Raw genomic sequence first — 13,649 nt, forward strand, 5'->3', positions numbered from 1 at the left:
CTGGAATGGTGCGTCAGAGCAAGTTCCCCCATTTGACACCCACCTTTTGTGTCCATAGGCCGAATGGCAAGTGGCGTAAAGTTCACGCTTACAATAAGCTCAACGCTGCCACTGTTCCGGCACAGATACCGATTCCTAAGAAGGGTGTCCTCCAGAACAACATGGTTGGATGTACAAAGTACAGTGCACTCGACTTGGTCGATGGGTATTGCCAATTGCTCATGAGAGCAAGTGACATATCGCTGACAGCGGTGAGCACTCCGCGGGGCATACTCTGGGAGTGGCTGGTGATGCTTCAAGGGCTGATAAATGCACCAGCAACATTTGATCGTAGTTGTTCAGACCCCACCGGGCGTATGAACAGAGATACTTCGACGACATCTTCGTCCACAATCATACGGAACATGGGAGGATGGATAAAGGGAACGACATTGTCTATTTGAGAGCGATATTCATGTGCTTGCGCACGAATAAGCTGTATGCTACTGCAAACAAGTGCATCTTCGTCGATGAAGAAATCCATTTTAAGGTACTTCATTGGGATGTGCGACCTTTAAGCGGACCCCACTAAGGTCAAAGCCATTGTGGACTGACCGGTTTCAAAGAATTAAGAGGATTTGTGCATGTGATATGGCCTCGCCAACTACTTGCACAAGTTTAGCGATAATTATGCAGAAATGGCACGGCCATTGTCGAATGTTCTTAATAAGGATGCGGAATGGTGTTGGCACACCGAGCATCGGGGAGATAATGACAACGTCAAAGCCAGCCTCTTTCACGCACCAATACTGGCGTTGCCAGATCCTGATCGTCATTCTAGAGTCGTCTGTGACGCTCCGGACTTTGCCATCGGCTGTGCACTGCTGCAAGCAGGCTCCGAGGGGCGGGATCGGATGACCGCGTTCGTATCTCACGAGCTCAAGGTTCCAAAGAAGAACTATCAAGTTCTCGACAAGGAAATACTTGCGATGAAGTATGCCCTTGTCAAGTTCAGAATTCGCCTGCTAGGCTCCAAGCCGTTCGTGATCTACACGTATCATGCGTCACAACGTACTGCGATTCAGTCGCTTCACCTTTCGAAGTGGATGGCCAGGTGGGTATTCTTTTTCGCTGAATATAGCTTGTAGCTTTGAGGAGAAGTATAAGCCAGGAAAGCAGAATCTTTGGCTGATGCGTTGTCACGCAGACCGAATTATGAGCTTGCTCATCTCACGACGGTGATGTCGTCCGTGACGGATTTGATCTGCGCCGCATACGGGGGTGATGATATGTGCGTAGCGCTGCTACGGGCTCTCGAGAGCAAAAAGTTTGGAAACTCAGACAAGAAGTTGTCGTCGAGACTGCGTGCACGGTTGCACTGATATGCTGTAATATAGCACCGACTCGAAAGATACGTCACGATTTGTGGTTCCTCACGATGGGGATTTGAAGAACTGTATCCTCTATTGTATCCTCTATGAGGCCCACGACACATCTTTTGATGGTCATCTTGGTCGTGAGAAGACCTACAGATGTGAGTTGCCACTACTGATGACCATAGCTGTCTAAATGGACGAGCTCCTATGTGTGCATGTGTGAGATGTGTCAAAGGGTGATTCCCTATCCGAATGCGGCGGCGCCGCTGGCCAGTTTGGCGGTACCCTTCGGGTGTTGGCAGTCCACAAACATGGATTTTGTGTTTGGCCTGCCGAAGGATTCGGCGAACAACAAGGGGGCACAATTTGACAGTACTACTGAGTCAGGACTTTCGTTTGGTGTGCTCAACAAAAAAGCACTGAAGCTGTAAGGGAAATTGGCGAACTGAAGCTGTAAGGGAAATTTGCTCGAGTACGTATGACCGGGGTAATCCTAAGATTTCAGGCTGCTCCTAATTTTCTCTGGTTAACGTCTTCATTCGTTTTGACTTGGTTTTATGTTAACTGATTGGAACAGTTGCAGGTAGTGTAATCACAGAGATATTGCGTTTGTACCGGAGCATAAGCTGAGTTTGTTATCCGTAAATGAAATTCATTCGTTGAGGTAACAAGCAGAGCACTGACTGCGAGGAAACGACGGCTATCTAGAAAAAATCTTCGGATCTTTTTTTACCTTCTCTGTCTTTCAAAGTGGGCGGCGTAAGGTTAATACTTCTTCTGGATACTTTTCACGAAATTGATGTTCAAGACTTTCGAAGTTCAAGCCCCGTATACCCAAGATCTTGTATTAGTCTTGTCGCTGAGGTCCATTTCAGAGCACCTTTGATTATATAAATCAGGGACCCAAGTTTAGATTAGTGAAACTTTTAGGAGCCCATGGGATGTTTAGCATGCGTTAAGGAACAATTAATTTATTTTAATTCATTTGCAAATTTAACTTAAAGACCTTCAGTCGCTCTTCTTCCTTGCAAGTCGGGACTATCCTTCTCCCTTCACGGAGGGAATCGCTTCCTATTCGCACAAGCGTGTGAGGGGCTGTTCGAAACAGCGCTCTCTTACAGTGGAAAGGACGGGATTAGGAAACGAATAATTCTAAAGGAGTTCTTGTGATGTGAGCAGCGTTGCCGCATGACTTTCGATGAAAAAATGGGTCGAAATTTGGAGAATTGTTGTGATCATTTTCTTCGGATAATACGATGGTAGCTTCACTGTATACAGCTCGTAGGTCGAAGGGTACTACTTTAGTGTAAATTTCTCCAATATAAGTTGCTTGTTGCAACAAATATCCAAATGCTGGATGGCAAGATTAATAAAATAAATAAAGCGTACAGAGTGATTTTAGCTTTCACTTCAACCTCCACTTATGCGCATTTGTATAGTGTAATGGGCTACACTTATCCATTACATTTATATACTATCTGTATGAACGGTGGGAAAGTATTAAAAGAAAATTACAGTATGGTGTTCCCAAAGTCATACGTGATTTCTTATATGAAGCCACAAACGTTCTGTGTGATACAAAATGCTGGTTTCTACTTGGGGATCTGTACTGGTGACGAGACCAACGTGTCTCTGTCTTTAGAAGTGGGTGGCGTAAGTCAGCCTCTTATATTGGACACCTTCCACGAAATTTAAAGTTCAAGCTTCCGAAGTTTAAGCTTTCGAAGTTTAAGCTTTCAAAGTTCAAGCTCCGTACACCCAAGATCTTGTATCAGTTGGATCTGAGGTTGAACCCTAGAACGCTCCTGATTTATAAATCAGGAACCCAAGATTCTATTAGTAAAACCTCTCGCTTCCTTGTCGCACAAGTGTGTGTGTTGTGTTTGTGGACTGTTTGTGAACAGCGCCCTCTTACACCTGGTAGCACTTCGAGCGGGTGTTTCAGTGACACACAATTTCGGTTTGACGACGCGGCTATTAAGCACGTCGCGCATACCATGGAAGGAGTGAGGTACCACTCGATCCATCAGTACCGCCAACAGAGGTGTTGACAAATGACATGTTTCGTCATTTGCTTCGCATGAGTGGATGGCACTCGAGCGGATGCAAGAAGTCATTAAAGAAGCTGCAGTCGTCTTTCCCGGATGACAAGAAGAACGCAGCCATCAGTTTCTTGCATGATGAGATTATGAAATCTCGAAAGCAAGTCGCAACCCCCGTATCATCGTACATCCGAAGATGAACGTGTCTTTGGACCGCGGTGAAGAGAACGAGCCTCTCTACCCGTTGGTTTGACAAATTGGATGGATCGATCACTGCAAGACAAGTACGAGACCCCTTGCAGCAAGTGTTCGCGATGTCCAACCCTGCAGTCGTGCGGGGTGTTGGTCGTATGAAAAGTGTTTAGCCAATCTAAACTGCTTTCCCAGCTATGAACAGTCTAAAGTGGGGCTAAAGAAGGTGTTTGAACCACTACAGAGTGAGTTCCGTGCCGTGTCGAGGTTTTGAAGCTTTGTCAAGGTCGTTACGACTTAAACTCGTATGCACAGCGTACTAGATAATTGGTATCGAGCATTGTCGATGAGCAAATTGGCACGCTGTAACGTTCATGGAGGGCTTGAATGGTGGTCCAGTCCGGGATCAATAGTTCCGTGAGTATCCCAAGACGCTAAATGATGCCATCAACAGTGCGATGCGAGAAGAGTTCAGCAATCCAAGCCAAGTTTAATGGCTTCGTACCGAGGCAAGAGCTTCAGTCGACCGGTACATGTTATGGTCCAGAGCCAATGGGCATCTAGCTTCACACTGAAAGGAAGCGTGCCCGCAACGATGGAAAGTGTTTCCGTGGTGGAAAGCCGGTTCATATTGCCCAGAACTGCACAGTATCTTTGCCGAGTCGACAACAGACACAGGATGCTCATTCGGATAACCGCGGACGCTATAAAGGTCGTCTGTTCAAACGCTCCCGAGGGTAAAAAACGAGAGCAGCCTGTAGGTGCTGGGATCCCTACTGGGCCCGAGAAGAGTACTGCGGATGTTATGAATCCACAGAACTCTGCCTCCAACGTGCATGATGCACATGCAGTTTCCACAATAATATCGAGAATGAAGATGCCAAAGCAAGTCATCCGCTTGGCAGAAACGTTTGAAACTTCCGAGGTGAAGACGAGTTTATCCTACTCGACCTCGATAATAAGTTTGATATAAATTTAGGCATGCCATGGTTGAAGCGTTACCAGCCTGACATTGTCTGGATGAATATGAAGATCGTCGTCAACAAGTTGACCAGCACTAATTCGAGCTACATGACGACGAAAGAAACAGCATGGGCATATGCATCTGTTGAAGCTGTCGCAGATGTCCCCAGTGAAATTGCGGTGTGCGATATCCCCCCATGTTCAAAGAAAAGCCCAAGCAGACGAAAGTAAAGGCACCAACTGGAGGTGGAGCAGTCAGGCGCCAGAAAAGACTGCCTCCTTTGCTGTCAACATGAAAGTCATGGTCGATGGTAGTTTGAAGAATAATCAGAGCCATAGACACATCCCGAGATAAGAATAAGAAGGTCACCAAGAAAAGTTTTCCGTCAAGTATTTGCATGCCCCTGATCAAGGTACAAGCTGTATTGATGAAGGAAGTGTTCAAGAACAATACACTTCAAGCGAGTATATAAATGTTGTGGCCTGCAACGAAGATGATGACGTCGATGTCATCCGTCACGTGGGGATTGAAAATCCTTCAAGTTCAGTCAAAATATTGTTTTTCTTGCCGTTGATGACACTGAAGCGTAGCCTGACGAAAGAAGAAATTTTGCAGATATGTGCGATCGTCGAAGAAACTATCGATCATGACATCAATACTGCGGAAGTATTTGACGGAACCAAAGGTTTGATGAGCTGTCGTGGAAGCTGTAGGATCAAACCTCATGTACGGAGATGTCAAAGTATATGCTGATATATTCCCAGACAAGGTGCCAGACGAATTGCCATCTGACAGAGGCGTTCGTAATGAGATTGACATACTTCCTGGTGCAAAGTATTGTATCACTCGGCGGTGGCCGTTGCCAAAAGGATAAGTCATTGCAATTGACGATCTCTTTCCGCAGCGACAGAAGGCTAGTCATGCGCGTGAGAGTAGTTTTCCGCATTGGAATCCAACATTCTGTGTATGGAAAGCCACAGGTGGTTGGCGTATTGTTCACGCTTTTAACAAATTGATTAATGTGACCATACCTGCTCGGACTCCGGTTACAACCAGGGCTATGATTCTTGGTTAAATGGTTGGCAGTACTAATTTCAGTGCGATCGATCTGAAAGATGGTTTTTATCAGATACGAATGCGCAAGGATGATGCGCCACTAACTGCAGTCACTACCCCCCAGTGGTATACTGTGGGAATGATTAGTGATACCAACAGGATTGAAGAACGCTCCCACGACTTTCAACAGAATAGCCACTAATGTTCTTGTTCATTTAGAGAGTTGGCACCGAGTTCCTTTGACGATTTCGCTCATTGCAAGATAACGGGTGAAAATTCTGATCTCGATGTTCATCTTGATCATCTTCGTCAAGGCTTCCAGGTAATACAAGAGAATGAACTCTACGATACTTTTAAGAAAGTGGATTATCTTTGCACCAGAGATCTTCGTTCTTGGCTGCTTTGTGGGCAAGAATGGCGTTCGTGGACTCGAAGAAAGTCAAAGCTATCCATGGTTGGCATGTGCCAAACAATTTGGAACAGCTGAGACAATGGTTGGGCTTGGCCAATTTTTTGCAAAAATACACGCTCAATTATGCAGCGTTGATGCAACCTAATGACTCTTTTAGAGAAGAACGTTGAGTGGGAGTTGTCAAAAGTTTACCAGGCGGTATTTGCCAAAGTGAAAAGAGCTTGAGAGAAGCTCCTGTTTTATTGCAAACCACGAAAAGCCTTTTCATGTAGTATGTGATGCAAGCGATTATGCCATCGGTTGTGCGTTGATGCAACACGATAATGAGGGTCAAGAGCGAGTTGTTTCGTATCAGTCGCGACAAGTCCGGCCTGCGGAACAAGACTGTCCAGTTTATGACACAGAGTTTCAAGCAATAAAGTATGCTTTGGTTAACTTCTGTGCGAATTGGCTTGGAGAGGAGAGCTTTGCGATCTATACAGATCATGCGATCATGCCCCACTGCGTACGGCAGTAAAAGACTCCTCATCGATTGCAAAGAATGGCTCGATGGTTTTCCTTCTTTGCAGGATACAACTTTGTTGTGCACTACAAGCCAGGCAAGACGAACATCTTAGTCGATGCGTTATCAAGACTCCCGGAATATGATCCAAAGTCCAGAAGCGAAAATATACACGGGTCTATTGACAATGCGAATATGGTCGGACGATCAGAGTGCAAGATACGACACAGTTCGTGATGAAATTGTCGAAGGGTACAAGTCTGATGAGACATTTTAGGACTTGTGAGGTAATTCAATGACCCCTCCGACAATGCGATGCAAGATCTTTCGTCTCGCACAAGATCGCGTGTTCACCATTCACACGATGGATTGTTGTACTATGCGGTTGAACACGGGATACAGCAAGAGTTGTTGTTTCAAATGACGAAGGTTTGCGTTATTGTCTCTTATATGAGTACCATGACAGTCCTCCAGGTGGCCATCTTGGACGTGAAAATACATTTTTCAGTCTTTCCGTGGGTAAATATTAACCATACATGTACAAGTGGGTGTGCAAGTATGTGAGAATTGGTGGGATTTGCCAGAGAGTAAGACCATAGCAGCCACTCAGACCCTACTTAAATCGTTGGCAGTACCACTGACAGCTAAAAGTCTGCGAGTATGGACTACATATTCGGATTTCCACGTGACACACATGGACGCCGTGGCATCCATGTGTTAGTGGGCCGGCTCAGCGAGATGGTTGATCTTGCGCCTGTTTCGGACAAAAGTTTTGCCGAGAAGACAACTCAAGTCTCTGTAGACATCATTTTTCGTCTTCAGCGCCTTCCTGTTGAGATCGTGTCTACCCGTGATACCCGATTTACGTCGGAATTTTGGCGTGCACATTTTGGAGTACTGGGTATCAAATTGTCCACGTCAATGGCGGCACACCCTGAAACGGACGGTCAAACTGAGCGTGAGGATTGAGTCCCGGAGGACGTACTGCATAGTCACGCTACGTCGTTCAATGAGTGGAGCAAATTTCTTCCTTTTGCAGAGTTTGCCTTGAACAACTCCACGCATGTCTTGACAAGTCATTCGTCATTTAATGTGAACTATGGTATTCATCCTAGATTAGAGTACATGTTTCCCTAATGGGCGAGGTATCTACATTATGTGGGGGGGGCTATGACTATCGAGCCACAGTCAGACCTAAACGCTGTCACAGAGTTAAAAGCGAATTTTGACTCAATGAGACCCCTATACGACATGACTCGTCGTGAGAAACAGCACGTCGATGACTTTATTGTGAAGAATCAAGCCATCGTTTGGTTTGTTCGATACGCAATTGCGAAAGCACAGGATCGAAAGAACAAGAGGGTATATAAGGTAAATTCTCTTGTACTACTTAGCACGACAAATCTGATCTATCTGAACATGCAGTGACCAACTTGGATGACACGAATTTTTTGCCAAGATTCATTGGACCTGACGCAATGGTGATGCGTATACATTAGCCATCCCGACGCGCATGCGCCTACATCCTACACTTTATGCTGGTAGGCTAAAGTCGTATCTTCCGAGTGGATCTACCGATCCTACTATACATGATCGAGATGGTTATGAAAATTCTCCTTTTGTCCACGAATAGCAACCAAATCCTTACCCTGGAGATTCATCTCGGCGTACAATCGTTGACGGACATCAAAGAAATGCTCCTATACTGATTCCAACGCTTTAAGGCTAAAATGATACTCAACATACTCAACACGAAGTACCTCGAGAACAGAGCCTGCCTCTTCAACAGAGTGCAACCGGTGTTCGTGAGACAACTCATTAGGCTTCTCGTTATTCTGGGGTCGAACAAGTTAATCATAGACCTGTCGAAACCGTAGCTCAAAACGGACTCCAAAGCCGAGCATTGAGCGGAACGATCAGTCAGAACGTCGAGTTTCGAGTTCTGCTCTGCAACAAGGCTCGAAAGGATCTCGCAGTGATCTTCAAGCGTCGAGCAACGCTGCTGCCTTGCCTAAATCTGCCACTCCCAGAGTCTCCCAATCGTTCCACGTTCAACCCTACATTAGCTACTAGAATCTGTCTCTTAGTGGTTGAGATGTATGTCGATCACGAGGATCGATCGAATTGTCATCGTGAAAAGAAGTAATTGAGCCATCAATGCTTCTACAGAGCTCGGTAGCGCGGCTATCCATCGGACTCGGACACGTGGAAACCTCGTCAGGCCATCGAGTCTGATGTCCCCGACGTTTACCGCAGTTACGAGAATCACTTGTAGTGCTGCTAGAGGCACCACTGGGACGACCAGAGCTTGGTTATGCTCGGTCATGACTGGGAGTCCTGTCAACGCCGACTCGGCGAAGCAGATGCTCCGTCTTGTTCTCGTTCTCAAGGCGAACAAATGACCACCAAGAGTCAAGCTTGGGTGCGATAGGCATGGTCGGATCATCACGGTTGTTGGTCCGACGCCAAAGAAAGAACCGTTCCTTTTGTCTTCATTTTGGTTGAGAATAGAAGACTCCTCAGACGCCCTACCACGCCGTTTGCATCCGTTTTAGTCTTCAATACCCATTTACTGTGCAAAATGCTGGTCCCGGCCGGTCGCTTGATCACCACCATTGCAGATGTCGTTATTTTCAAGAGCTAGGATCTCCTTGAGCATTGCCTTTTTTCAGCATTCAGCTTACAAGCTGCGCATTGCCTCAGCGTGTGTCTTTGAATTAGCCTCGTAAACTTTCATAACAGCTGCTACATCACTTGTCACTTAATTAGTGTCTTGTGCCGCTCACTTGGCAGCCCCTCGTGTGACATGTGACGCCCATACATACGACTGCTAATCGATCTTGCCTTTTGCTTTTGAAACGACCTCGATAACCGACGGCGTCTCCTCCTCAGCTCCTGCTTCATAGCATACCTTTTCGCTTTGCTTATCGAAGGGTGCCTTGATATTCTTGAAGTTTTGGATCACGATCACGACATTGTCCTTCCGTATGAACGCGCGATACCCCTTGGTCTCGTCGCTGCAAACCACGAATATACCAATCTGCGGTCTATGTGCAAAAAAATTCTTCTTCGGGTAACGAAGTACTACTGCACACTGAGCCGAAAGCGGCTATGTCACGAAGGTTGGGTGCTTGACTTATTAGCACCTCGATTGGTGAGGATTGGTTGACATTTGAGCTCGTGGAACTGCATATCAATATGTAGGCCGAGTACTCCACCGCATCCTCCCAAAATTCAACGGGATCTTGCTTGCAAAAAATTATATAGCGCGCCATGTTTAGAACGGTCCGATGCATGCGTTCTGCCTAGCCGTTTGATGCTTGATTCCTTGCATCGCTCACCCGCCGCGACACGCCTACAGACTTGTAAAAAAATCGATGTTTCGATATTTACCGTCCACATCTGCGCGTAGTACATAAATACGACAGTCGAAGCAATTCTCAAATAACGCCAAGAATTTCGTGAAACTTTTCGCAACTTGGCTTTTGATGCGCGCTAGGAATACGCGGTTGTAATTGCTCTTATGATCGACAAAGTTAACGAGGAACCGATTCCCAAGTCGGTCCTTTGATGTCATCGGTTCCTTAAGGTCCGAGCAGATCACACCACCGGTGATCGATCGGGGAGTGCGCGCCCGTGTCTTTCTTTGACTGCGCGATCTTGGTTTGCCTATTCTGGGCGCACGTGATGCCCATCATGCGTCGACAGTTCGTGAGCTGAATTCCAGAGTCAGCCTCGAGCACCAGCCTCGAGCGCCATCCTCTCGATTGTGTCGTCTAAAAGATACCCGAAGCGCTGATGAAAATGCATGAGTGTTTCACGCTGCAGGTCTTTGCCGCGCTCATCACCTTTGTAATCGATGCAATGATGGAGCCAGCCTTGCTGATGCTTTCGTGTTTGGTTTGCACTTCTACAACAAGGGCATTGTTTTGCATTGCCACATCAAACGACGTCACCTGTGCTGAGCGATCTGTTTGCTCGCCGATCGTTTGTATACTCGAGTCCATATCCTTTGGCTCTAGCTTGTCGTACGACAATATGTCGCAAGCTAGCATTGGTGCGTAGTAGACGTTCATTAGGCGAACAATGCTCGGCTTGGCGAGCGCCATTACTCGAAGCAGAACGCTGGTTGGCAGCGTTCTGCTTCGAGTAATAGTTCGGAAAAATAACACGGCTTCCACAAGGTTTGAGCGGGCCAGTCCCATTCAAGTCACCACCAGCAGTCTGAGGGTTAGCTACTAAGCACTGGTCTTCATATTCGCGAGCATCTAGTACTGCGTTGTTCACGAGATGCAGGCTCGACGCGCTGTCCAAAATGCAGACCTTGTCTTGAATGCCGCTATCCTGCGCACACAAGGTGTAGTATACAGCTGCCTTCTTCTTGTCTCCTCCAGCCACCCTTGGCACCATCATGTTTTCTTCTTCTTCCCGTTGGGGGCAAGCAGCCAAAATGTGCCCAACATTGCCACATCCAAAACACGCTCGTGTTTCGACGCGTGGTTTTCTCTCAATGATACACGCAATGACGTCTTTTCCAGACGAAGCAGGACCTCTCGGATCACTTTTGACAGACTGTGCGAAATGCGCGAGCTCTTCAGCTTGAACAAGGAAGTCGAGGCGTCTGGCTTCGTACTTTGCCATTAGTACAGTGAGCAGCTCACACGACGAATAGTGGATAATGTTGTCGAGCATTTGCGTGTCACGGCCTTGCACAAATCGCTTACTTCCGCCAAGTATAGGTAGGGTTCAGGTCAAGTCCACTTGGTGTCTTTCTTTGCCGTAAACAGTCTCATTGACTGTGATGTAGTGATCGGCTTCTCAAACGTCTGGTGAAGTCGCTCCATAACATGGTCCAGCGTCGGGAGCTGGCGCCACCAAGTCTCTACCTGCTTGTTATAGTACCCTTCGGCCGTCCCATTCAAGTAGTAATGGAGTAGGTAGGTCTTCAGGTCTTCTGATCAGTCAAAGTCACACGCTAATTACGCATACTGGAATTGGTGCATGAATGTCCGACTCCACTCCAGAAACCCGGAGCCCAGACTTTGGTACAGCTCTGTCCCGTCGAGCTTGCGGATTGTGACCCTGCGCTGACACTCATCCGGTACACGCATCGTTTGCTGCAGCGGGGTTGCCGTAGCTCTATACTTAAAGGAGGCTAAACTAAGGTCACCGACCTTACGTTCTATACAAGCCAAGTACGAGCGTAGCGATTCTAAATCCGCTACCTCTGAGAGTACTTCAAACCTTTACCAAGGTACAGACGCTCTTCTGTTCTAAACTGAAACTGTATCTAGTTGTTTTTAATGGGAAGAGTTGTCTATATTCGAAACCTTAGGATTTCTTGTTTAAATAGAAAAACCTAATTAATATGCATAACTACTGGTAGTCCTGTGACGAAGTGGCTCCTTATTACGGTGTAGCCACACCATTGTGTGATTACACAAACTGTCGCCTCGTACTAGGCTCGCGTGTCTGAGACACCGTCACGTCCTTGTGAACATCTTGGAACATTTTTCGCTCAATAAGCGCTGTGTCTATGTCTCGAAAAACACACAACCTTGCAGGTTCCGAGGGAACCCGCAGGCAGAGCCCTTCTTCTTCTGCACTCCGGACAGTACGTCACGGGAAGCCCATCCCAAGCCCCCGGCAACCGAGCGCCACACACCGCGCTCACCATGGGCGACGGATTTCCTCCTCGAGGATATGGAGGGGGTTGACTACGAGTCAGATACTCCTTTCCCAGCATGGGAAGAAGAGAAAGGCGAGGTGCGCCAACGGCGCGATGATAGCCCTGCTCGAACATTGCAAACACCGTGTCCGATCCCCGACCTCTCGACTTCTAGGGAAGTGGTATTATTACCAATCGCCTCGACGAGGTACAGGGGCAGCAGCTGGAGGCTGCGGAGGCTACTCACAGGGCGGCTCTCATGCGCTTGTAACCACGTTCAGTCCTAGACCATCGTCTGTATTACGGCTTTTGCTCGGCGGATCCTGCTACTGGAGCGAAAGACGCAAATACTCAATCGTTAGGCGTCTACATAGTCGGGCCCCCGACCACTACACAAACTGAGCTTGACCTGAGGAATGCTCTCCAAGCTCGCTTCTTGGTGCCTCAAAAAAATCCAATGGATAGGTACAGCGCTCAACTTCGAGCTTAAAGAGGAGGTGCTTCTGTACCCGCAATGCCGACTATTCCTGTGGTCTCACCCCTGTCAAACCCTCTGCATGTGATGAGGAGATCCTTCCGCGATGAATGCAGCGGCACCGGCAAATTTTCTCGCCGTATACCTTACAGCGTACCCACAAGGAAGTAGACGTGCGCGTAGAACTCCATCCGCGGTTTGAGTTTGCCAGACTCAAGGTGCCACGCCGACCTCCTGTGTATGGTCGCCCAGAGACACATGAAGTTATCCATCAAGCCCCCGCGAGCTCTGTGGTCTCTCACACGGGTGAGTGTACGACCACAGCAGCTCAGGGCCATAGCTTTAGCTCAGCGCATGACCCTTCGGCTTCCCGGGCTACTGCCGAGTAGCGTGGGGCGCATGAAGACGCAAAGCAAAATGATCCTTCTGATCATTAGCGTCAACGACGTATGGGCAGTCTTACAAAGTGGCACCTCAAACTCCAACGAGTTCTCGGAGTTTAGGCATCCCCGCCAATTCACAAGACATAGGGTTCGACCCTGTCGATGACGTTGACCCACAAGGCGTTCCACGTGATTACGAACGACACCGTTCTCATCGAGGAAGAGTCGATGGCGGGCGATGACAACTTGGTTGATCGCCGTCCGATGACTCGCGGTACTCTTCGTGCTTTGGAGGACAAAGCCCTTCGTCATCGACACTCCGCTGAGCATCGTTCCAAGGTCGCCTACCGCTGTGCGGGAGACCTCGAGAGCCTGAGGCACTTTATGCACCGACTGACGCATGTTGAGGTTTACCGCGCTCCGTTGGAGCGGCTACTAGCCGTCGAGCAGACGAATACGTCACTTCGTGCGAAGGTGGATCGCCTTGAGCCACTGGAAACGGAAATTGTTGCACTCCGTGCTCAAAACCATCTGCTGGTTCGGCATCTGGGTGGCCAAGCCCCTTGGGGCGCCACGTCGAATCCCGGTACGGCTTAAGCA

General features: G+C 47.8%; 1 protein-coding gene across 1 annotated transcript; it reads right to left on the bottom strand.

The window, feature by feature from the left end:
* Positions 1-10,465: 10,465 nt before the first annotated feature.
* Positions 10,466-11,215, bottom strand: PHALS_01613 (Zinc finger, CCHC-type; the record flags this gene model as incomplete). Its single annotated transcript, XM_024716038.1, has 1 exon — positions 10,466-11,215. The coding sequence occupies one exon, from the start codon at positions 11,213-11,215 to the stop codon at positions 10,466-10,468; it is 750 nt and encodes a 249-aa protein (XP_024581676.1).
* Between the last annotated feature and the right edge of the window lie 2,434 nt (positions 11,216-13,649).

This window comes from Plasmopara halstedii, assembly GCF_900000015.1.
Source record: "Plasmopara halstedii genome assembly, contig: Scaffold_1583, whole genome shotgun sequence".
NCBI lineage: Eukaryota > Oomycota > Peronosporomycetes > Peronosporales > Peronosporaceae > Plasmopara > Plasmopara halstedii.